The sequence below is a fragment of the Coptis chinensis genome, chromosome 7 (genome assembly GCF_015680905.1).
Source record: "Coptis chinensis isolate HL-2020 chromosome 7, ASM1568090v1, whole genome shotgun sequence".
Taxonomy (NCBI): domain Eukaryota; kingdom Viridiplantae; phylum Streptophyta; class Magnoliopsida; order Ranunculales; family Ranunculaceae; genus Coptis; species Coptis chinensis.
In genome coordinates, this window is record NC_141462.1 from 11783679 (window position 1) to 11809450 (window position 25772).

Consider the following 25772-nt stretch of genomic DNA (forward strand, 5'->3'; position numbering starts at 1 on the left):
TATATATAAAAGGTTAATAAGTCCTACCCTCCTGCAAAACAAAGAGATTTCTCAAACGTAATCTTTTAAAGTATACTTCTATTTTACTCTCACATCAACCAACGTGGGCATACATAATCAGACTGAAGATATCACAAATATCAACGTTCATAGCACCACCATATACATCATATCACACAAACCAGATATACATCTTTTTACTTAAAAACACTTGTCTACTGATGAGAATGAGAAAATATCATATCGAGAGAGTACATTCATCCATCGTGAGTATCAACTCACACAAACCACATACATATTCTTTTATAATAAATCGTATACACTATAATACATAAATATTCATATGCAATAACTCAGCCATATGTAAAATCAATACTTCACTTTGCTTATTAATTATCTTGTTGACTCATTTATAAATAGACCCGACCCAACTTTTAGTTCCTACTCTACGATTTGCACTTTACACATTTACCAAATCACACATACTTGTGTGCTTCTCTCACACCGAGTACCACTACAAGACATATGTGCATGCCAAATGGAGATATTGCCTCTAGGAACATATTTTCATCTTGTAAACTTGTAACTTGTGAGTCACATCCATCTCTGGGCGTTCCATGTGCATAAACAAAACCTCTTTTGGACATAAAAAATAATAATAGGTCATTCTTGTACATTCAAGGAATCCAGACCTACATTCCCGTACACTCAAAGAATACAACCAGTCCGCAAGGTGAATACCTTAGTTCCTCTCTAGGGCAGCTTTTCACATGACATCATTAGTCATAAACATTTCTTTTATTATTATTTTCACCAAAGAGGCACGAAGAGATCTAAAGATGTGGGCGACACATTAAATTTTCACAAGACTTTTACAACAAGTTTGATAACAACCCCAATTTTTAAACAACGTAAATTATATTATTTAGATTAAAACTAATTATTTTGAAGTCTATCTAGCATGTTACAATTATTTTTTCTTTAGTGAAACATTTGTATTCTTGTTGTTGTTGATTTATGAAGTACACATACTATTTAAATTGGTTGTTAGAACTTTTGTGAGTATTTGAGAATCATTTTGGACTTGAAAACACAGTCAAAATGTATCCATTCATATAAGTATGGACCTTGGTGTTTTTAGACCCACATTAAGCCCAAAAATTAAGTTAAACAGGCTTAAAACATTGAATAAAGAAAAACTGCAAATTTCCTTTGTAAATAAATTTTATTCAAAAACAAAACCCTAGCCTCCATTAAAAATAAGAATATTTTTGATTGAAAGAAAGAAAAGAACAATAAGAAAAAGGATCGAAGAAAATGAAGTTTAATTTTGATATTCTTTTACTAACATTGAATTCAATGTGAGTAGTTTAAACCTTATTTATTTAAAAAAATTAATTGATTGAAATTCATATGATTTATATTAGTTGAGTATTGATTTATTTATTGGATTTTTGTGATCAAATATTATTAATTTGATTAAAGACATACTAGGAATATTGAGCTATTGACACCAAGATTCTTCTTTTTGAAATGTGGGTTTTATATATGGGTATCCTTATATGTTCGATGGTAATCTAGTGAAGTTAATTATTGTCTATCTTGAAGTGTTGAGTAGAAAATGGGACTACACTATGTACTTTAGATTTATTCACTAAGATCTAATGTATTGATCATAAGGATACACATATGATATATCCTTCTTAGTCATTTCATACGGCTCTTATTCTTTTTCCTCGCAACTTTTATTCTTTCTATTTTAATCAACTACCTTTTAGCAAAAAAATATATTAATTATAGGTAAATTCTAGGTAAATATCTATTTTAATTCCATGTAAATTCTAGGTACATTTAATTCTAGGTATATATATATTTACCTAGAATTAAATGTACCTAGAATTTACATGGAATTAAAATAGATATTTACCTAGAATTTACCTATAATTAATATATTTTTTGCTATATATATATATATATTTTAAACATTAAGTTGGGGTTAGGCTGACCCCCACCTGTATTCTATTTAATTATTAGCCATTTCGTACATAAATTTGTCCACACACATCATCATTTATAATACATTGTAATCTCTGATCTAATGGGGGAACAAATTGCAATACAAAATTAGTTGCATCATTTACAAATTGCAATACAAAATATATATTAATTCTAGGTAAATATCTATTTTAATTCTAGGTAAATTTTCGTAATTACATAAATTGTTTTCTTAAAACGTGCTTTCTCGTTGTATTACAAGTTAGAATCATTGCTTCCAATTTCTATAGATAGAACTTTTGGAGTAGATGTGCTTAGGCATATGATTCACTATTTTTGGATAATAAATGATTTTGCTATGATTTTCGGTAAATATCTGTTTTGTACGATTTTGAAAAATTATTCATGACGTTAGAAAATTCTAGATTTTTGTGAGTAAGTTCCTGGAAGTTTCTAATGACTGCAGTATTAATTTCGTAATTTTTGGAGCCCGTTTCATAAGATTGTTAACTTGTGTGCTTATAAGATTTATCGACCAATATTGTAATTAATTAGTGTAACGTCAGTAATTGAGGTTTTCTACAAAACCCGTCAGAAATATCAGAAAAGTTCCTTATGACGGAACGTAGGTTTTTTCAATACGATCGTTTTGGTATATAGTTTGTTCTGTTTGGATATATGGTGGGAAAGTTATATTAATTTTCGCATAATAGTGTCTGGTATTTGTAATAGTCATATTCAGGGATGTATCACATAGGTACTAGGCCAAGAGATAAGGCCCAGACCATAGTATGTATTGAGCCCAAAGAATAGGCCCAGGACCATACTACGCCCCATGAGTAAACCTAAGAGAGGGATATAAAATGAAGGAGAGAGAGAGAGAGAGAAAAGGGGGGCTGAGAAAAGAGGCAGGAGGGGTGAGGAGAGAGAGGTGAACTACGACGGCTTGATCCCGAAACGGGTACGTAGGCAACCGAATTGGTGCAGCTGATAACAAATAGAGCTCTAATACAAGTAAGATTATTGGTTGCGGTAATTAGTTGCAACAAATGGCGCCGTCTGTAGGGAACGAGGTAGTAGATGACGCAAAGATGGTTGGCAGTTACTGCTAATACCAGGTTCCGCAGCAAATACAAGAGAAAGGTGTCACCTTTAATTAACAAACACCACAGTAAATCTCGGTGTTGTTAACACAATTTAATAAACTTGTCTCGTCTGCAAGATGGGAATTTGAAGAAGACAATGTGGATGCATTACAGGAATTATACTTTTGTTCATGAGTAGAGGCACGAACTCTCGCATCCTAAGATTTGATGAAAACTTGTCTTCGTCTATCTTCTTTCACCCATAGTCTTCAACACTGGATTTCAGGTAGATGGTGGCTGTTCCCAAAAGATGGGTTGTTGGCCTGGATGCATGGGACTATCTAGGTTGACGCCTTTCAATTGGTACAATCTTCTCATCAACGGATGCCGTCTGTACTCTCTAGGTTATGCACCAAGATTGGACCCCATTTACTTTACATCCTTGTTTTCGGAGAAGGAGTAGTAAATGATGCAACATCGGTGGTCCTCTGCAATGCAATCCAAAAGTTGGAGGTTTTCAAATTAAATGGCTGGGCAGCAGCCCATGTCGTTGGTGATTTCAATGAGCACTGCGCTTGAAATTGCTGCTGGGCTTCTTACTGCTTATGCTCTTAAAGCTTTATACTTTGGGAGGCCTGCAACTGACCGTGAAATTGCTTTGATGTCCTTAATGGCGTACCTATCGTACCTGTTGGCTGAGAACCAGTCTTTGCCTCGGTACCGAGGTTGGGAGAGCCGCTTGAGATGGTGGTGATGGTCGAGAGGTCGCCGAGCTGCCCCGCTTTTGGTGAGGGAGTCTCGGACTCACTTATATCGCAACTTTGAGGTCGAAAGGGACTTGTTTGCTAGTGATGGTATTCGAGATGTCTTTCCGGGTTGGAGATGGAGGCCGACTTCGCCCTTATTAAGGGCTTGGGGTTGTGAAGAGGGACGTGGAGGAGCTACTCCTGGAGGCCGAAATGGAGGCCGGGTTGATGTGGTGGGCTGAGTTGTTTGCTGTTGGGTAGGAAGTCGTGGGGCAAGTGGTGCGGGGTTAGTGGACCAGGGAAGATGGAAAAGGCAGAATGGCTGCCTTCCTGATTGATCTGCCATGGCTAGTCAAGAAAGTTGTTCGGGATATGTCGCCAGCCAAAATGGAGATGATGGGGGCCCCGGGGATGTTTTACGAGCTAGTGGTGAGGCTGCGCGTAGTGGAGATGGGGCCTGAGAGGTTTGTTGGGGCTGTGGGGTAGTGAGGGATGGCGATGTGGTATCTACCAGTGAACCTGTTCTTTCAGCTGATTGGTTGCATGTGAATATCAGAAGCCCTGATGTTAAGGTTCTGGATGCATCTTGGTATATACCAGATGAGAAGAGAAATCCATTTCGAGAATATTAGGTTGCCCGATTCCAGGCGCACTTTTCTTTGATGTAGATGGAATTTCAGATCGAGCTTCAAATTTACTGCACCTGTTAGCAAAGGAAGAAGCGTTTGCTGCTACGATTTCAGTGCTTGGTATCCATAATAAAGATGGGCTGGTTGTTTATGATGGAAAAGGAATTTTTGGCGCCGCTTGTGTTTGGTGGATGTTTCGAGCATTTAGACATGAGAGAGTTTGGGTATTAGATGGTGGCTTGCCACAATGGCGTGCTACAGGATTCGATGTTGAAACCGGTGCTTCAGGGGATCCTATTCTGAACGCTAGTGTTGTGAGTGAAGCAGTGGATAAAGTTTATAAGGGACAAGCAGCTGCTCCAATCACGTTTCAAACTAAATATCAGCTTCACCTTGTTTGGACGCTTGAACAGTGTCTTGCGGTCTTGTTCTTCATTGGAGGATTTTGTGTTGGGGATTTGTATTCGGAGTCAGGTGATAAAACTTGGGTTTGAGTCGAATCCAGTTTTGGGGAGTACTGGGCTAAGTCGGATTGAGATAGGGCAAACTAACAAAGGCTCTTAGTGGAATGACATAAGGTTTAGAAGTGAGTAAGAAGGGACATTATCTGCTCTTTGAAGATGAAGGACCCATTTATTTCAAAAGGTTCATTGGATCGTGCAAATCTTTTCTATGGTGTTAAGTGTTTTGGTCGAAGTCTTCCACTTATGGATGAACTTGTGGGAGAAATATCGAAATACTTAACTTCTGCTGGCTCAATTATCATATATTGTACAACAGTCAAAGATACCAAGCAGATTTACATGTCACTCCAGGACAAAAGAATCAAAGCTGGAATTTATCATGGTCAGATGTCTGGTAAAGATCGTGAGGAGTCCCACAGGTCGTTCATACGAGATGAAGTGCATGTCATGGTTGCAACTGTAGCTTTTGGCATGGGAATTGATAAACCAAACATAAGGTGTGTGACACACTATGGTTGTCCCAAAAGTCTGGAATCTTATTATCAGGAACGTGGATGCTATGGCAGAGATGGCTTAGCTTCTATCTGTTGGCTGTACTATACAAGAAGTGATTTTGCGAAGGCTGATTTCTTTTGTGGTGAATCACAAGGAATTTAGAGAGAAGCTATTATTGAATCTTTGATGGCAGCACAAAAGTATTGCTTGTTGACAGTTCTTGCTAGAGTATTTCGGCGAGGAATCTGCATCCAGTGATTGTGGTAATTGTGATAACTGTAACAACATGAAAAAGGAGCGTGACATGTCTAGAGAAGTTTATTTGTTGGTGTTGTGCATAAGATTTTGTGGCGGTTGTTGGGGCCTCAATATGCCCATAGACGTACTACGGGGTTCTCATTCAAAAAAAGTTATTGAGAATCAATATGATAAGCTTCCACTCCATGGACTTGGGAAATATTTTTCATCAGATTGTTGGAAAGCAGTTGCCGATCAATTGATTTCTTAAGGTTATTTGAAGGAGACCATGAAGGATAAGTATAGAATTGTGACAGATGAAATGCTTGACGAGGAAGAACATAGAAACTCAACGGGAAAAATTGGAGGAGATCTTAAAAACATTGCTTCGCTAGAATGTGAAGGATTTTCTGAGGCTGAGGTGAAACTCTATCACATGTTGTTAGACATGAGACTGAAGCTTGCAAGGATCAAGGGAATAGCTCCAGATCAAACAATACAGAAGATTGCACTATGCTGCCCATCTACCAAAGCCAGATTGGCAAACATTGATGGTGTCAATCAGCACCTTGTAACTACATATGGAGATCACATTCTTCAAAATGTCCGCGATTTCTTTGAAGGGTTGAACCTCTCTTTAGATCGGGCAGTCATCATACAAACTGAAGTTGCTAATAAAATGTATTCAACACCAAATCCCTAGAGGGAATTAACATAAGCTAAGTATGAAGCTTGGAGAATGTGGCATAAGGATGGCATCACTATTCAGAAAATCGCTAATTAACTTCCCTGGGAGAGCAGCACCGATAAAAGAAAGTACTATTTCCGAATACATTTTTGAAGCTGTCCAAGAAGGATATGAAATCAATTGGAACAGATTTTGTGAGGAGATTGGCATGACTCACGAGATATATTTAAATATTCAGGGTGCTATTTCTAAAGTTGGCTCAAGAGAAAGGTTGAAGTCAATAAAGGAGGAATTACCTGAACAAGTAAGTTACACTCAAATAAAGGCAGTTTTGAAAATGCAAGATCTTGGACTGTCCGCAGAATTATTTCCAAGTCCAGAGTGTGCGAAAGTGGGTGAAGTTCCAAATGACAAATTTGAACCATCTCTGGGAGTCGACCCAGAGATGGAATCCGAATGAGTGCGGGGGGGATGAGCCCTCCGCGGACCATCGTGTCCGAATCAAATAGGGGGCAGGCCAAGCTGTTCCTGGATAAGCATTTCGAAGGAGAGCGGAGGGGTTCGAGAAGAGCCTTCGCGGATATGTCGTGGGGCTATCTGAATGAGTGCGGGGGGATGAGTCCTCCACGGACCCTTGTGTCCGAACAGCGCGTGTGGGTCAGGCAGAGCTGTCCCGGACCGTCATGTCCGAAGCCTCGAGTGGGATAGGATCCGCAGACCCTCGTGTCCAAACAGCGCGTGTGGGGCAGGTAGAGCTGTCCCAGACCGGTCTGTCCGAAGCCTCGAGCGGGATAGGATCCGCGGACCCTCGTGTCCAAATAGCGCGTGTAGGGCAAGCAGAGCTGTCCCGGACCTTCGTGTCCGAAGCCTCGAGCGGGATAGGATATGCGGACATGAGATCCGAGTCAAGCCTAGGGGCAAGTGGAGTTGCCCCTCACCAGACTCCACTCCGAGCATAGGCAAATGGGGGGGATGAGCCCCTCTCCGGATATGAGATCCGACCAAACATGGGGGCAAGCTGAGTTGCCCTCATCAAACTCTACTCCCGAGCGGACGGGGATGAGTCCTCCGCAGACATAAGATTCGAATCAAACATGGGGGCAAGTTGAGTTGCCCCTCATCAGACTCCATTCCAGAGCAGAGATAGTGGGGGGATGAGCCCTCCACAGACATGAGATCCGAATCAAATATGGGGGCAAGCTGAGTTGCCCTTCATCAGACTCCATTCTAGAGCCGAGACAGTGGGGGGGATGAGCCTTCCGCAGACATGAGATCCGAATCAAACATGGGGGCAAGCTGAGTTGCCCCTTATCAGACTCCACTCCTGAGCAGAGACAGCAGGAGGGATGAGCCCTCCGTGGACATGAGATTCGAATCAAGCTTAGGGACAAGCTGAGTTGCCTCTCATCAGACTCCATTCCAAAGCAGAGATAGCAGGGGGGATGAGCCTTCCGCGAGCCGGAGTTCCAAATTGCAATTAGGAGCAAGCAGTGTATCCAGAAGAAACAATACTATTGAGTTCGACAAAAGAGAAATAGAGGGGACGAGGCCCTTTGCGGACGGGATATCGAGTTCTATGAGTAAATGCAAAGGGGATGAGACCCTTGGCAGATACAAGGTTGAGTTCTACGAAAGGGAAATAAAAAGGGGAGACTGTGTGGATATAGTAGTGAGTTCTGTGAAAGAGTTCTGTGAAGGAGAGCTTATAGCTGGGCTGAGACACTCTGCGGACATAGTGGTGAGTTCTCTGAAGGAGAGATGGTGGCTGAGGTGATATACCCCGTGGACAGGTCAGTGAGTTCCAAGAAGGAGAGCAGGTGGCTGGGGGAGGCGTTCCGCTGACATGGTAGTGAGTTCTATATGAGAGGTGCTGGCTGGGTTGGGACACATCGTGGGCATTGTATTGAGTTGAAGAGAGAGAGAGCAAAGGGGATGAGACCCTTCGTTGATACGTTAATGGGGTATCTGACGAGAACCGATGGATTGAGTACTTCCGCAGACACCGGTCCAAGATGCTTGAGTACATGGATATGAAATATCCTGAGGAGAAGAAGACTATGTACAGTCGCAGGATACTGTGGATATCTAGAGTTCAAAGAGAGAGACAAGGAGGTTTGAGGACTTCTCGGGTCCGCCGTCGTCATCGTCGCCGAACCCGAGAGGGGGCAAATGTAGTAGCCATATTCAGGGATGTATCACATAGGTACTGGGCCAAGAGATAAGGCCCAAACCATAATATGTATTGGGCCCAAAGAATAGGCCCTGGACCATACTACTCCCCATGAGTAAACCTAAGAGAGGGATATAAAATGAAGGAGAGAGGGAGAGAGAAAGAGGGGGCTGAGGAAAAGAGGCAGGAGGGGTGAGGAGAGAAAGGTGAACTACGACGGCTTGATCCTAAAATGGGTACGTAGGCAACCGAATTGGTGCAGCCGATAACAAATAGAGCTCTAATACTAGTAAGATTATTGGTCGCGGTAATTGGTTGCAATAGTATTAATTATGAGAATTTATTGTATGAGCTCTATAGTTGATTTTTGGGATGAATTGAATGTTTATGGTGCTATACACCTCTTAGCATTGATTTTATTGTTTTGAATTATCCATAATATAATACAAAATTAATATTCTTGTGAGAGTTCTATTATCATAATGAATTGGATAGTATGGATTTATGTATAGTTTATCTTGGTGCAAATTACCATTGGAGTATATTGTCGAAATGAGAAATTGATATTGATAGCATAATCTTAAATGTAGATTGGATGTATGAAGACATTACTAAATTGTAGGGTTGTATGTGAAAAAGACGAATATTGGACAGAAAATACTATTTTTGCATAGTCTTTTGTTTTTGCCTAGATGGAGACCTTCTAGTACCCGGATTTGTATAAATTTTATTCCATAGTTTCCTGACACATCGTAGTTTGACATATTAGATTTCTAGATTTATCAAATGGTTAAGTTTCTGTCGAGGTTTCCATTAGTGGGATTGGTCGTAGTAGAAACTACACCAGAAAACTGCAGTGTGTAATCTTTTGCTTTTGATTAGATGGAGGTCGACCTATTATTGGATTGATCTCAAATTCCGTCTAACTTAATTACACTAGGAAGTCTGACATGTTAGAGATTCAGAGAAATCCAATGGTGGGTTGTTAGTCGAGGCACAGATTAACAAGGTTGTTAGTATTAGCAAAAATCTAAAATGAATATGGTTAAGTGTTTAATTTGGGTGTTGGCATGATGTCACTATATGGTTAATGTTTATACTTTTGTTATATTCTTACTATTGTAGAAAGATTGGTGTATATGTTTTATTTTATCGTAAATATAAAAATATATAGAGAATTGGTTATGGCTAGTTATTGAATTTTGTTAGTGTATCTTGGAAATTTATTAAAGTATCTGTGATAAATGATATGTGAAACTTGATTGTATGTACTCTTTCAGAGTGTTGCTCTCGGTTGGGAGTGTATTTTAATTGACGAGGCATTCAATTTATGCATTGCTCATGATTGAAAATATCGATATATATATAATTTATATAGTTGATATTTGAAGTGAGTTGAATGGCTATCATATCGTGTTTGGTATGTTTTGTAATTATTCTATTGCTTGAGAAGATGATTTCATGTGATAAAAGAATTACATTTAATGAGAACTCTTGGCTGTTAAAATGTGATGTAAAAAGTCTTGTGAAAATTTAATGTGTCGCCCATATCTTTAGATCTCTCAATGCCTCTTTGTTGAAGAGAAAAAGAAAAGAAATGTTTATAACTAATGATGTCATGTGAAAAGTCGCCCTAAAAAGGAACTAAGGTATTCGCCTTGCGGGATGGCTGTATTCTTTGAGTGTTCGGGAATGTAGGTTTGGATTTCTTGAATATACGGGAATGACCTGTTATTTTATTATGCCCAAAAGAGGCTTTGTGTATGCGTAATGAAAGGCCAGAGATGGTTGTGACTTACAAATTACGAGTTTACAAGATGGAAATATGTTCCTGGAGGTGATATCCCCACTTGGGACATATGTCTTGTAGTGGTACTTGACGTATTATATATTGTAGTGAGTTTGTTTATGAGTTGAAGTTCATCCTAAATCTTAAGATGGGAAAAATGGTTGATGACTAAAAACAAGAACTTTTTCAACTTTTCTTATTCATTGTTCTAGATCTAAAAGGGTATTGAAAAACAAGTTTCTTATGAAGTGAAAAACATTAAAAACATTGAAGTTGGTGTGAGATTAAAACATGAAGGCTGTGTTTGGTTGAAGGAAAATGTAGGAAAAGAAAGTATTTTCTTGGAAAGTAGAAACCCTTTGTTGTTTGGTTCATTTGAGAAAACAGAAAAATGGAAAACATATTCTCCATCTTGGTCAAAATCAGTGAATTAAAAGGAAGTTGCTTTCCTTATTGACGAGAGAGAGAACGAGTATTATCCATGAAAAGAGGAAGCACTACACCAGATTGGTTAATAAAAGGCATAAGGTTAAAAGAGAGCGAACATTAGCTAGCGAATCTTTGGACCCGTAACCCAATACCGTTTATATTACAAAAGTCTCGTTTATTTTTTTTGTTTGAAATACTTAAAAAAGAAAAGCCCAATATAAACAGCCCCAAAAACGAAATAAAACCACCGACTCTTTTTTTCTTTTTTCATTTCATTTTTTTTTTTTCATTTCTCGAAAGGTGATTTACTCAAAGGTGATTTACGAAAAAAGATTAAGGCGATTCCACTCTCTTTCATTGTCAAAGGTGTTTTACTCAAATAAGGTGATTTTTCATTCTCCTCAAATCTAATTAGAAACCCTAGTTTTATCATTATATTTTCTGTTCTCCTCAAATCGAATTGTTAAATTCATTGATTTTGTTGATTTGAATAATTTTGATTTAGTTATCTTATTTACCTGAATTTTAACATTGATTTGAGAAATATTTTTGAATGAGTGATGCTTTTGTAAATATTTGAGGTATTTTTGAATAATCGATGCCAATGCCAATGACATGGTCGAGGGCCCATTGAAAGGTCTCGTATGAGAATTCCTTAAGTGCATCCATGACAATGACGACATGTTTACTACTAGTGCCCATTGAATTGGGTGATTCCCTTCGTACCATATTCTTGGCCAGAGTCCTCTTGCCAAAATAGTGAAGTGACTTTGTTTTTTTCTCACTTTGCTTTTGTCGCTTCCTTCTTCTCGCCTTTATACCATAGAAGTGAAGTGCTCTTGTTGGTATTGGACTGTGTTGTGGAAATTTTGTAGGAGAAATGATAGTAATATTATTAGTTGGATGAGTTAAGCCCAAGAGTATCCACTTGCCAAGAACCCAGTGATAACTTTTCTTCCAAGTTTTTTTCAACATAACAACATAGCTGTTGCTTAATGTTTACAAAGAGTGCATATATAGAAGAGATAGAACAGAGAAAGGGAATTGTTTGAGGGCCTTGCACAGCTTAAATAGGCATGATCCGTCAACTAAAAGCCGAGGTTTGTCATTTGGGACACTTACAAACTCATATTTTTGAAGATATGGCAAGGCTTACTTAGTTACTTATGCAACACGATCGAGGGACTATCTACCTGGGGAAGTTGGGGATACACAGTTTTCCATACATATTAGTAGTCTTTGTTTGTCTCCCTGTTTTGACATTTGTTAGTGTTTTTTTGAGTTTGAAGGCTGCTATTGATAAACTTGATTTGATTATAGCTTTCTGCTTATGGCCACCTTTTTGTATTTAATACCCAACAACTATGATTGTTGATATCATTGTTGTCCTTTGATATTATTTGTTTATAATTGCATTTATTATGTCCACTTATCTCATTAATTTGAGAGTGTCCGGTCTGTTTCATCTTTTGTATCCTCACTACAACACATCTTTTGTGTCCTCAATAGGCACGCAGGAATCAATCTCACAAACCAAAGCCATTTCTCGTGGTGAAAGGAATGGCTTTATTACCACCACACAAAAGATTGGATGTCGACACCATTGAATAGCGATGAATACTTGGATGGACTTGAATCCTTTTTAAAGTTCATGACCGATAGATTAGGAAAAGGAACTTGGTGCTCTTGTCCATGTGTGAGGTGTCGTAATGTGAGTGGAAGGGTTGATCCAAAAATAGTGGCTGACCATTTAATTCATATTGGAATAGACCCATCCTATACGCATGGTATTTTCATAGGGAATCATTTGAAGAAGATGCAATCAATGTTGAGACTGTTGGTCCTTCCTCCCATAGCCAATATGAAGATGGCTATTCTCGAGACATTGATTTAGTTAGTGAAGAGTTAGGATATGTTCATCTTGATGGTTTGGATGAGTCCATGGATGGGAGTACTTCAGATGAAGATCGAAATGTAGATGAGATGATCTTGGATGATGATTCAAATTCTCATAATGAGTACCACTATCATCAAAATCCAAATGATATAGGGAAGGAAACAAAGTTTAACAATTTATGGGAAGATGTGAAGAGGCCTATTTATTCATCTTGTAGGAACAATCAAACGAAGTTATCTGTAACAGTTGAGCTGGTTAACCTTAAGACGAAACATCAGCTGTCAGACAACTGTTTCACCGATCTATTGAACACTCTAAGAGGAATTCTCCCTGAAGATAATACCTTACCAGTCAGTACATACGAAGCCAAAGAATTGATCAAGTCCTTAGGTATGGAGTATGAGACGATAGATGCTTGTCCAAATGACTGCATATTATATTGGAAAGATGATGAAAGTCTACAATGTTGTCCAAGATGTGGTGTAAGTAGATGGAAGAATGAAAAAGGTGATGATCTCTTAGAGAAGAAAAAACTCGTACCAGCGAAAGTATTGAGATACTTCCCTTTGATACCGAGGTTGCAAAGATTGTATAGGTAACCCTCTTGTTTAAATACTTATAACACATTTCCATTTGGTTTTAACACATAGCCAATTAAGATATTTATGTTTTCGTAGTGTTCCTTGGATTGGAGCAAATGACATGGCATTCGAGGCGGTTGTCAATGAAAATAGAATGCGTCATCCAGTCGACTCTCTTAATTGGAGTACAATTGATGCTAAGTATCCGGAGTTTTCTTTTGAGCCTCGAAATGTCCGTCTAGGACTTGCAACGGATGGGTTTAATCCTTTTTCTCATCAGACCAATTCGTATACTTGTTGGCCTGTTATGGTTGTTCCCTATAACTTACCTCCATCTCTTTGCATGAATAAGCAATTTGTTATGATGTCTATGTTGATACCCGGGAAGAGTAGTCCAGGGAAAAACATTGATGTTTACTTGCAGCCTTTGATTGCAGAGTTGAAAGAGTTGTGGTCCACGGGCACTCCATGTTATGATTCTTATACTCAGTCTACTTTTACCATGAAAGCAGTTTTATTATGGGCTATTCACGACTTTCCTGCGTATGGCATGCTTTCTGGTTGTAGAATTGGTGGAACTTGTGGTTGTCCTGTTTGTGCCAAAAATACGTGTTCAATTAGATTGAAACATGGGTCTAAGACTGCATATATGGGTCACAGAAGATTTCTTCCTGAAGATCATCCTTTTAGGCATCAAAAGAAACCGTTTGATGGAAAGGAAGAACTTGAGACTGCTCCATCCCGATTGACCGGTACTCAGGTGTTGAGCATAGTAGAAGGGTTTGAAACGGTGTATGGAAAGGGGGCACCAGATAATGGTCCTAGTGCGTGGACCAAATGCTCAATTCTAACTAAGTTGCCATATTGGGAGGCAAGTAATGTTTTAACAATATTTTGAATATGATTTATCATGTGTCATTGTCATTTGAATGTTTGTATAATGCATAGGACTTGTGTGTCTTTCACAATTTGGATGTGATGCATGTAGAAAAGAATGTCGCGGAGAATCTCATTGCAACTATTATGGAATTGGATAAGAGTAAAGATGGGTTGAAAGCACGCCTAGATTTGAAAGAGATGAAAATTAAGCAACACTTGTGGCCCATAGAATCGGGAGATAAGTTACTATTACCAAAGGCTGAGTTTGCTCTATCCCGGGTTGAGAAAAAACTCTTCTTAGAGACTTTGTCCACTTTGAAGGTACCTATTGGATATAGCTCTAATTGGAAGCGACATGCAAGCAGGGTAGATTTTGAATTGAAAGGATTTGAAGTCACATGATTATCATATTTTGATGCAACAATTATTACCATTACTGCTAATGCATGCTTTTAAAAACACAAGCCATTGCGTGTAGCTATTGGGCAATTGTCAACATTCTTTAAAAATCCTTTGCTCCAAAGTAATTTACCGTGATGAGCTTCAGTATTGTGAAAGAAAGAGTAGTCAAGCATTATGTGTCTTTTGAGAAATATTTTCCACCTTCGTTCTTTGTTATCATGACACACCTTGTTGTGCATTTGGCGGAAGAAGCAAAATTTGTGGACCAGTTTGGAGTCGGTGGATGTACATTTTTGAGCGGTAAGTCTTTTGAGCAAATCATGCTTATTTTTGTTATTGGTTATAAATAATATTTTGGTGATGACATGTCTTAGGATGTTGAGATCTTATAAGAAGTATGTAAAGAATCCGGCACACCCTGAAGGTTGTATTGCTGAACGTTATGTCATTGAAGAATCAATAATGTACCGCATGGAGCACATGCCTAATGGCTCAAAGGGAAGCCACAAGCGAGGCAAGGAGAGATATATTGATGATGATGGTGAATTTGTAAGCGAAAAACCCCTTAACAAAAAAGGTGTACATACACTAACTAATGTGCAATATGAACAAGTGCGAAAATGGGTGCTTCAATGTTCAAAAGTTGCGATTCCATGGAGAAAGTAAGTTTAACTAGTCAAGGTTATCTTAATTTGTGACTACGTAGCTGGGGAGGCATATATTTGACTTGTATTAGTTTTGTTTCCTATTTAGGAAATACCAAGCATACGTCAATGGATTCAAATCCAGCAGTCGCAAACGTAAAAGCAACAGTCCGATGAGTTTTATTTTTTGGTTAAGGCAACAAGTAAAACATCTTGACACCGAATTCAACATTTAAAGTTCAATTAATATTAGGTAGTTTTGTTCAATTAATATCATATATATGTTGGGTTTTTTGACAGCTTGAAAACAGTGAGATGTCTGTCATCAAGAGACTTGCTGATGGTCCGCACTTTCAAGCAACATCTTATAATTCCTATCAAGCAAGTGGATATGTGTTTTCTACTGCTGAATGGGAAATTAACAAGACAACTCAGAATTCCGGAGTTAAAATGAACGCGATGACCAGTTTTCGCTCGAGTGCTAAAGATAGGAATCTTATCGATGAAGAAGCTACCTATTATGGGGTCATAAGACAAATTCTCGAGTTGAACTACTTTGACTTCACTCAAACTGTATTTTACTGTGATTGGGTTCGAATTGAGGATAAAGCGAATGGATGTTACCTTGACCCTGATATTAATTTAGTTTTTGTGAATTTTAGCGAGTTTCGAAGAAGTTCAAAGTTTGAAGATGAGCCATTTATCCTAGCATCTCAGGGCCTCTCAAGTATTTTATTGTAAAGATCCAACAAGGAGTGGTTGAATGTGGTGTTAGATGCTCCAAAGAGACTAACTAGAGATATGGATGCTTATGAAGACCCCTTGACTTTTGAGTCTAGAGTGCCTAGAGAATTTTTATATACATCACATTTAGAAGATGTTGGAGAAATAGGTGCAGATTGTGTACCAAAAATTCTCGTATTTTGAAAAAAAAAAAAATGAATGAATGATATGCATTTGTAACCTAGTCCAATGACATTGGAAAAGGCAGGAGAAATATATGCATTTGTAACCTATAATCACCAAATTGGTACATGTTTTTTCTTTATGGATGTTTCTGAATGATTTTTCTGTTAGCCAATGATTGATACTTTGCTCTGAACACTTGAGCACTTGTTATTGTACACTTTTTATGCATGATTTATAAGATGTTGTGTCATAAGATTTATAAGATGATTTATAAGATTTATACTTTGTCTAGCATTACTTTGTCTAGTATAGTCATTAAGACATTTTAGACTTTGTTTCTCCATTGTACAATATTTGAGCCAATAATCTGTTTGCTTTTTTAGGATATGGCAGACTAGGAAAACGCAAAGGTATATCTTAGTGATTAAAGATGTGTAAGTTTCATTGAATACGCTATTTTTCTAAAGGTTTGTGTTCTATAAAGAGCTCAAGGAAAAAGTTAAAAAAGGCCAAGAAGGAAAAGGTTGTGATGCATGATGTTATGCCTACAAATACTTCGAGGGTTGAGGTAATTTCATGACTAGGTGTATAACTTTCATTGCATTTTGTGCGTACTAATGATTTGTTTAAAAAGGCCAAGAAGGGAAAAGCTGTGATGCATGATGATAAGCCTACAAATACTTCGAGGGTTGAGGTAATTTCATGACTAAGGTGTATAACTTTCATTGCATTTTTTGTAACGGTGATAATTCACCGTCCTCTCATTTCTTTAGCTCACAAGCAACGGCGATAATTCAAATTTTCTTATATGCTTTGTTGTTTTTATTCAAATCAAGTGTATGTAGTTCCAATCTGTTGTCATTGTTCATATTTTGTACTGAATCTGAAAATTGATTTAGTTTTGAAATCGAGTTTTGATCGGTTAGGACTCACATTGTCTAGATATGTTTATATTTGATGAAACAAGTGTATATCTAAGTATCTAACTGCTATCAATCCCTTGCATACTTAATCGATTGTTTGTTAAGTAATTAGTAATATAAGTACCTGATTTAATTTCTCTGCTCTCAGTTCTTCTTATATTTGTTGAAAAGTAGGAACCATTGAGTACACTATTTTTTTTCTTCTGGTGTTGGATAAATGTTAGATTGTTTTGAAAGTGGGCAATGTTTTGTATTAGTCTTGTTTATAGATTGCATATAATTTAAAAGTTGTTTTTCGCTATTCAAGTTAATTAAGCTTGTATCTCTAAAATCTGAATCCTATACTCCCTTACATCTTGAGCAATTGTTGTTGTACATCTGTTCATTTGTTATACTATTACAGACTTATAGTATTGTGAATAATTTCTTTCATTTCTTTAGGATATGGCAGACCTTCAGAGCGCATAGGTATATTTTGATAACTAAATATATGAAAGTCACTAAGTGTCAACGAATATGCTATTCACTATTGGTTTTGTTTTATGTAAAGAGCCCAAGCAAAAAGAGGAAAATGGCTAAGAAAGAAAAAGCTCTATTACATGTTGTTATGCCTAGAGATATTAATGAAGAAATGACAGAGGTAATATCATTAACTAAAAGTATATAAGTTTTATGAAGTATGTCGATTACTAACGGTTTGTGTTATATAAAGAGCCCGGCACAAATGAGAAAGAAAGCAAAGAAGGATAAAGCTTCAAAACAGGATGTTTTGGCTGGAGATATGAATCAAAGAATATATAATTCTACTTCAAGGGGAGAGGTAATGTCATTACTAAAGGTATACAAGTTTTATGAAAATGTCGTTTACTAAAAGCTCATATTACTTTGAAGAGCTCAAAGCAAGGGACAAAAAGAATTGAAAAAGAAAAGGCTTCAATATATGCTGCGTTGACTAGAAATGAAAATGGTGGAGTACGATTTATCGATTCAACGACAAAGGTATCTTCATTACTAAATTGCTAAAGTCAATAAATTTCATTAAATAATGCTATCTACTAACAGTTTGTGTTAAGGGCTCAAACCAAGGTACAAGAAATGCTGAAAAGGGAAAAGCATCACTATATGTTGAGAGGGGAAGTGAGATAAATGGAGCATGCAAGTCTGATTCACTGGCTAATCCTGTTGCTACAGGTACTTGAAAATTAATTGGCCAATATATATAGTCTAAATTATATACATCTTCCTTTTGTTGAGTTACTTGATTGATCATCCACTCCATACATCTTCCTTTTGTTGATTTACTTGACCAATATATAGTCTAAAACTATGTGAAACACCTACCTGATCTTACGATTAAAAATCTCGCTAAGTTACCATTACCTGATCGCTTAAAGTTATTCTCAATTTCAGGATCAGGTGCTAGGATGTGCCATCAAGGTTCAATGCCTTCGTTTATATCACGATTTTTTGAGCAACTTGGTGGTAATGAATTTTGAGAAACAAGTTTAACCTTTTCTTTAAAGTTAATTACTGGTAATGAATTTTGAATGGGTATACTTCATCTTTTTCAGGGTCATCATCAAGTGCTTTCCAAGTTTCTGGCCAGCATGATGGACAGTCTTCTAGTACATAAGCTTTTCTCTCAATCACATACGTATAGCATTTTTTCATGGAAAGAATGAAAATAATTTTTGGGTTCTTTACTTAAAGTGATTGGATTTTGTGATTGTATAGGAAATAAGAAAATTGAATTTGATGCGGATGGACAAGCAGTTGGAGATGATTCAGATAGCTATTCCAAAGGCACTTGGTGGAACCGCGAAAACCCATTGTCCTATATTTTATGAAAGTTTTAAGGATGTGCCTTCTCCGACTAAGAGATTGATTTGGAAGAAAATTAAGGTTAGTTTACGATGTTAAGTTCTTAATATTAATTTTGTTGTCTTTCTACATTGGTGCATGGCTTTTATTAGGAGCAAGAGAGTGGACCCTGTTCTTGATAAAGTGAATGGATTTATAAATGTTATTCTCAAGTAAATGCTATGTTGTGCAGGATGAGTATGGTATTGCTGAAGTGTACAAGAAATGTCAACTCAAGAAGTTTGCTAAGTCTTGGAGGGAGTACAAGCATCGGTTTCGAGTTAAACATTATGACAAGTATGACAATGACGATGAAAGGAAGAGGCACTGCCCAAAAGGAGTGAAGCGCGAAGATTAGGACAGGTTTGTAGATAATGAAGCAAAACCTTCTAGGAAGCGAATGCGGCTGGTTGGCAAGAATTCAAGAAAAGCCTTGAAATCATTACATACATCAGGAAGGAGAGGAGCAGCAAGAACCATCCATAATTTGGTATGTTCCTTTACATCTCAGTTTATATGAAGTCATAAAACCAGTTTCTATTCCAAATCGGTTATTATATACTTTTTTTTTTTCCAGAAAAAGAAGAATCCAAATGTTAAGATCACCCGAACACTTTCATACATGGCTATCCATACACACAAAGATGGTTCTTTTCTTGCGCCGGAGAGGATGGTTCTTTTCTTATGCTGCCTTGTTTTGTACCTTCTCTTGTTCTAATTACTCCTTTGTTGTATGTCTCCTTTCCTGCTGTATATTTGCGTAGATATTATAGGCATATTTGTAATAGCAATGCACAGATAGAACTCATAGTAGAGATGAGTATAGAATGTAAGGAATATGTTATGAACTTCTGATTCAATACAACTTTAGACAATAGATTCACAGGTGTTTTTCTATTGTAACAGGCTAGAATTAATGCTATAATTGAAGATGACCCATCTAGCATTGACTTGGACTTGGACAATGATCCAGTTGCACAAGTATGTGGTCCCGATCAATATAGTCGTGTGCTTGGTATGGGTGTTGGTGTGTCAAAAACTTCTCTCATAGCATCAGGTCCTGCCAAAGAGAAGCTTCACCAAGAGACTCAACAACGCACTATGGTTGAAGAGCGGGTTGGGACTATAGAGAAACATATGATTACACTCACCCAAATCCTGATGGAAATAAAAGATCAATGTACAAAGAGCGTTGTTGCTAATACATCAACATCTAGTGTACTCTACTTAACTTATATTGGCTGGATTTCGTAAGTGTTTTTTGCTTAGTTTGATATTCTTTGCTAATGTATATTTGATTTGTAGGTACGGGAACCAGCAAATACACAATCTGTGGAAACTATTCACATGGTATGCAGTTGTGTGAATTGTTGAACATGCATAGGGAAGTGGTTGCAAAGGGACGAGCAACAAAAGCGAATGTTTTTCTTTGTCGATATGAATGTCGATTGCTCCCTGAAATGTACAATGTCCAAGTTTCTCTTGTCCTCGGTCGCAATGAGATTGTTTGGGTCAAAAAGACATTTGGAGAGCTAAATTTTTCTCAAGAAAAGTCAAATGGCCACCATTTTTACTCGTTTTATTTAGGTATGACGTTGTTTATTATCTTTACTCCTATATAACTCAATATCTTTGACAAGTAAGTATGGTTTTGGTGTTTCATCTCCTTTTATTACTTTCTTAGGATTTCAATGTTGTGTCGAGTGCATGAAAACATTTTACTTTTCGATCAAGTCGGTAACTTCTATATACTTCCCTTCTTTGGAACTCGAAATGGTAATTCATAATCAAGTTAGTGAAGAAACTAGCTAGCTTGCACTATGACCGACACTACCGATGATATTGCAGAGGAAATATTGTTTCAGAGTTTTGAAGATGATTGTAGATTACTTGGAAGTTTACTTAATGATGTTCTTCAAAGAAAAGTTGGTGACCAGTTCATTCAAACTGTTGAAAGAAAGAGAATCCTTGCTCGGTGATAAATATATATACAAATACTAAACCGCCACTTTCTTCATGGTTCTATTATTCATTTGGTCTGCATGTACTCTTTTTATGGATTTATGTCAAATTTTGATTTTGAAATATGGATGGTATTGTTGATTATTTCGTGTTCGATTCTTTTTAAGAATGTCAAACAACAACACTTAATCCCGCAAGACTGTCCGCGGCCACTCGGGCGTTTGTGTTCTTTGTTACACACTAGTCATGTGTCACTACCATCAGTTGTGATATTTTTGTTTACAACAAGTAGTACCCTTATGACAATATAGAATTGTGTTATAACTTTTTTTAATTACATCATGGAATGAAGGTAGGTAGGATGTCAAGGTTGGTAGATACTATTCTATCGTGATTTGGAATCTATAAGAATGGAAGGGAAATCTGTAAATTAACTCCAAATATTCTTCCATTTATGAATTTCTTTTTTTCGGATACTCCAAAAATCAGTTATATTTAGTAAGGATATTCAGGTGGGGTTTACTTTCTTCTTTCACCCATCTTTGGTTTGCTTGTACACATGGGCATTCATTTGGGTTTACTTGCTTCTTTCACCCGTGGAGTTGTTGTTTAGATCCTAAAGGGATCTGGGATACTCAAAAATTGACATGCATATTCCGTTATTTTGTAGGTGAAGAAAATGGCAATGCGTGCAATTAGCAAGTTGTGGAGGATTTGTGCATTTAGTGAGCTGTGGAGGATTTAGATCGAGGCAACTAGCAAAGCGAAACTTAGTAGGAAAATAACATTTTTATTGTTGTAATAGGTGATTCAATTAGCTCAATACTAGGTGATTGAACTACATACAAAACAAATGTTCGGAATGCTCATTTTGATATTCATATAATATTTTAGTGTCTTGTCATTGCTTTATTTGGAAGGTTACTGCAGGGTTATTGGTTACAGGAAAGCTCTAGTGAGCTTGAACAATCAGGTTTTTGTGTTATTTTTAAAAAAAAACCCCAAAGCTATAAAAAGACACACAATGAAGCCTCATTTTACAAGGCAATTTGGTGAGCCAGACGACACTTTTGTATCGTCTTTTTTTAAAATAAAAGACAGCCCAATAAACGGGTCACAGTCCGACACTTTGCCTGTGTCGTTCTTCATGAGAAAAGACGCACCAGAATATGTCTTTTCCCTACAATTCTGTTGTAGTGAAGAAGGCTATTTATGAGAGATTGGGGTTTGGATGGGTATTACTGGCTGCGTCTTGGGGCTTGATCATATGCTCTGGGTGTATGGGACTGTTGACTTGATTCAGTCCAGAAATACGTATCTACATATGAACCAAACACTTAAAAAGTGCATTCATGGAAAATGAATTTCAGCAGTTCATTTTCAACGAATTTTATTTCTGGATGAAACAATATTTGGTGAACCAAACACATTCGAAGTGAAAAGAGAGGAAAGGAGATAACTTTGTCACCAAGTCACACTCATTTGATGTCTTCAAATGAGTGCAACTTGTGTTCTTGAGATTTAAATGACAATGAAAGTTTAAAAACAAGTTTGATTGAAATGACAAGTACTGAAAACAAGTATTGAATGCAATGAAAAACTTGAAAAAAAAAGGTGAACTAGTGTTACCCCCCTACTAGATGATCCAATTAGTATTCCCCCCCCCCCTAGATGGGAAATTAGGATCTCCCCCCTAAATACACACAAAAAAATTCGGTCAACCCAATTTGACTTTTTTTTTTGTGTGTATTTAGGGGAAACCCTAATTCCCATTAAGTTAGGGGAATCCTAATTGGATCATTAGGAAAAAAAAAAAAAAATTGTTTAGTATATATAATTGTGTGCACTAATTATATATAAAATATTATCGTGTAGGAAATTTAAAAAAAAAAATAAAAAATGCAAGTTTTAGTATTTAAATGATTGAAATTGTTTAATAATCATAATAAATAATAAAGACCCGAATTAGAACCGAAACCGATATGGGTTTTTATGGTTTTGGGTTGGGTTCTATAATTCTCATACCAAAACCGTTGAGAACCGAAACCGATAAAACCGTAAATAGTAAAACCCAAACCGAAACTGCTAAGACCCGACCTAAAACCGACCCATTGGCACCCCTACTATACCACCCCCAAATAGAAATATACTTTGTCCTCAAAGTATGAATAGATAGGGAAAGATATTACCATAGAAACATGAGCAAAAACGGCGATACACTTGTATTATGTTCTTCATGATGAATTGCCACCCCTAAATAAGTTTGGGGAGTGGGTTGTTCGATATAGAACGAGAAATACATGATTTATTGTACTAGGGATTTACGTTATTATTCAATTATGAAATTTTTGGGTTTTTACATTTTTAAAAACATATTAAATACTGAAAAAAAAAATGGAAAATCTTGGCATGATATGATGTATTTGTATTACCTTCTACTCATATACCAAATTCCACAAGAAAAACAAATAAACAAGCATATATAGAATTAATATTTTACTAACGTTATATATACATAAAAAGAAAATAAAACAATAGGAAAATACGATAAAAAGAAAACTTCCAATTATATGGACACTAGGGAACTTCCTAGTTAGAATCCATGCGTGACTCGTCATGACGTCGAGAAGATCCTTCTCCTGGCTGACGTCAGGTCTTAGCGTGTCTATCGCTATGCGGGAGCTCATCTCTAATGCTCTGCAATGTCCTTGTGACACTACGCTGAAAACGTCGCTGCTCCTGCTGGAAAGACAGCTGCTCCTCTCTGAGGTTCTGCTGAGCCGTCCTTATTATTTGCTGACCTTGCCTGAGGTGGTGGATGTGCTGGTGCAGAATGCTCTGGCCCTCATGGAGGAAGTGAATTCCATCCATGGGCTGAGTGAACTGTCGAGTGGCACCTTCAGCGAAGTAATCCACTGGCTCGGTAGGGCGTTCTTGCTCGGTGGCTCTTGCGGCAGGTGGATGCCAGAGTTTTTGGATGCAGTGGGCATAGATAGGACCTATAGAAGCGTCTTTTACCTCCACTAGAGCGTTTGTAGCATCGAACCCCCAGTGTTGCATGATCCTGGTGACCAACACTGGTAGAGGGGTGGTGGACCCCCTGGGTTTGCAGAGTTACTCCCAAATGAAGGTAGCGATGCAGAAGCTGTTCTTTTGCTCCTGAAGAATCCACAAGATGTGGAGCATCGCCTTATTGATATCAGAAGGCTTGGCTTAGCCTACCAAGTTGAAGGTTTTCCACTAAGATGCCCCAGACAATAAAACCATCGCTGCATGTTTCAGAACTCGCTGCGAAGGAATCAGTTGGTGGTCTTATTGTCTGGGGACTATTCCGTCTAAGTATAGACCTTCAGAGGAACCCCCAGTGCTTCACTCACCACCTCCTTAGTGAGCTCGAACATGTGGCCATCCCTGACAACCATGATGCGGTCATCCTCCCTTCATTGCATGCGGTTGTAAAACGAAAGAGTGAGAATAACATACACCTTCCAACAACACCAAAGATTCCCATCCTCTTCTTCTAATCTCAGCCTTGAAGTGCACTTCAAACATATCAGAATTGAAGAGGTTTTGAAAATTTTGCTCCAGCATGATTTTTAGAACTCGAGCCATTTAGAGTAGGGATTGATGAAATTGGAGTTTTTAGTTGGAATGGGGGTTGAAAATGGAGCTTGTTGTGAAAATTTGGAGTGGTGGTGTGTATAGGTGGGTGTGCGGTCGAGTAGTGGTAGGGGGCGGGCGCGCACCTTGTTAGTGCGGCTAGGGTTTGGAAAAATTGGGAAGATGAGGGACGGTTGGGCGGTCGCGTGGATTAAAAAGGATTTGATGGCACATGCCTCTTTAAGTTATTCGAAATTTTGGCCCAAGCCCAAATAAAATCAGGTAATTCCTATCATGTCCTTAGTGCCTTGCCAACTTCGAAAGCCGATCTGCGCTTCATTACTCGTCCGATCTTGACCCGTGAAGTACCAAAATGATCAGCATCAAAAATGTTACGCAACAGTATATGGTACACTCACATCCAATGATGGATGAAAAACAGATAAATGAAAGAACGGAAAAGAATTGAAGGGAAATATATACAAACAAAAGAAGGAAAAATTTTAATTAATTTTTTTTGGGTTTTGAATAAGTTTGACTGAAATTTTAAAAAGTGGGTTATTTTAAGTCAGATTCCCAAGACTTGAAGTTTTTGAAAACTTGACTCAATCCTAACCAGATGGTTGGATTACTCTCTTAAGTTGTGCTCGGTGCGCAGGTGGCTGGCATATGAAAACCTTGAAAACTGAATTTTCACTATGAGGTTGAAGACCGGGACAAGTTGGTGTTTTACAGTTCGAGCACCAGCATTCTCTCATAGTTTGTCTTTTAGTATATGTGTCCATATCTTAAGTTGCAGTTCTCTAAGAAGTGCTTGCACACGATCATTGAAATTGATCCATCTAGTCTTGCTAGATTGAAGGTTTTTGTTCGTAACAGAATACATTTTTGAAAGTTTTTAAGGGTTTTTAGAAAGAGAGAGATTGAGAAGGGGAAATAATTAGAGAAGGAGAAATATTTTTTTTGAAAATTTGTACAAGTTTGAGTCTTTTAATGTCAGATTTTCGAGACAAATAAAGAGGTGGAGGAAAAAGATAGAATTAAACAAAGAATATTATCACTTTGGATTACTCTATTTGTTTAATTCTTGTTTAGAGATGTTTTTTTTTTTTGCGAGCATCTAAGATTTTTTTTTTTTTTTTTTTTTAAATTTTATTGATAATGATAACGAGTTTTACAAATGATTAGGACAAGCGGGCAACAAGTTGCGCTACAAGTCCTTTCTGAATGGCAAATCCTATCCTCCTGAATACAAACTCGTTAGAACCAGCTGTTATTACATTATTATCCATAACTTTCTGCAACTTCTTAAGGAGCTCAACAGACTGTTGTGCCAAGAAACTAAAAGTATCGAAACTAAACGGAATGAAACAATGCTGGTTAGCCTT

At 37.5% G+C, this 25772-nt stretch overlaps 3 protein-coding genes and 1 pseudogene across 4 annotated transcripts; all 4 read left to right on the forward strand.

Moving 5' to 3' along the window:
• The first annotated feature begins 3606 nt into the window (after positions 1-3606).
• On the forward strand, positions 3607-6799 carry LOC147486017 (uncharacterized; annotated as a pseudogene).
• A 7908-nt stretch (positions 6800-14707) lies between these two features.
• Positions 14708-17430, forward strand: LOC147486018 (uncharacterized). The gene is made up of 8 exons (XM_086573630.1): positions 14708-14786; positions 14861-15148; positions 15240-15333; positions 15431-15857; positions 16423-16449; positions 16507-16607; positions 16674-16733; positions 17404-17430. Exons 1-8 carry the CDS (start codon positions 14770-14772, stop codon positions 17428-17430), a joined length of 1041 nt encoding a protein of 346 aa, XP_086429756.1. The 5' UTR covers positions 14708-14769.
• An 86-nt stretch (positions 17431-17516) lies between these two features.
• Positions 17517-19312, forward strand: LOC147486019 (uncharacterized). Of its 2 annotated transcripts, none has more exons than XM_086572178.1 (8): positions 17517-17602; positions 17675-17782; positions 17854-17961; positions 18036-18153; positions 18373-18444; positions 18534-18587; positions 18697-18864; positions 19016-19312. In XM_086572178.1, exons 1-7 carry the CDS (start codon positions 17534-17536, stop codon positions 18807-18809), a joined length of 642 nt encoding a protein of 213 aa, XP_086428304.1. In that variant the 5' UTR covers positions 17517-17533; the 3' UTR covers positions 18810-18864; positions 19016-19312. The 2 variants fall into 2 exon arrangements, with proteins under 2 accessions (XP_086428304.1, XP_086428305.1); XM_086572179.1 differs by having other exon boundaries at positions 18373-18441; positions 19016-19152.
• LOC147486020 (uncharacterized) lies at positions 19191-20188 on the forward strand. Its single transcript, XM_086573631.1, has 4 exons — positions 19191-19312; positions 19400-19495; positions 19729-20072; positions 20128-20188. Exons 1-4 carry the CDS (start codon positions 19223-19225, stop codon positions 20186-20188), a joined length of 591 nt encoding a protein of 196 aa, XP_086429757.1. The 5' UTR covers positions 19191-19222.
• The last annotated feature ends 5584 nt before the right edge of the window (positions 20189-25772 follow it).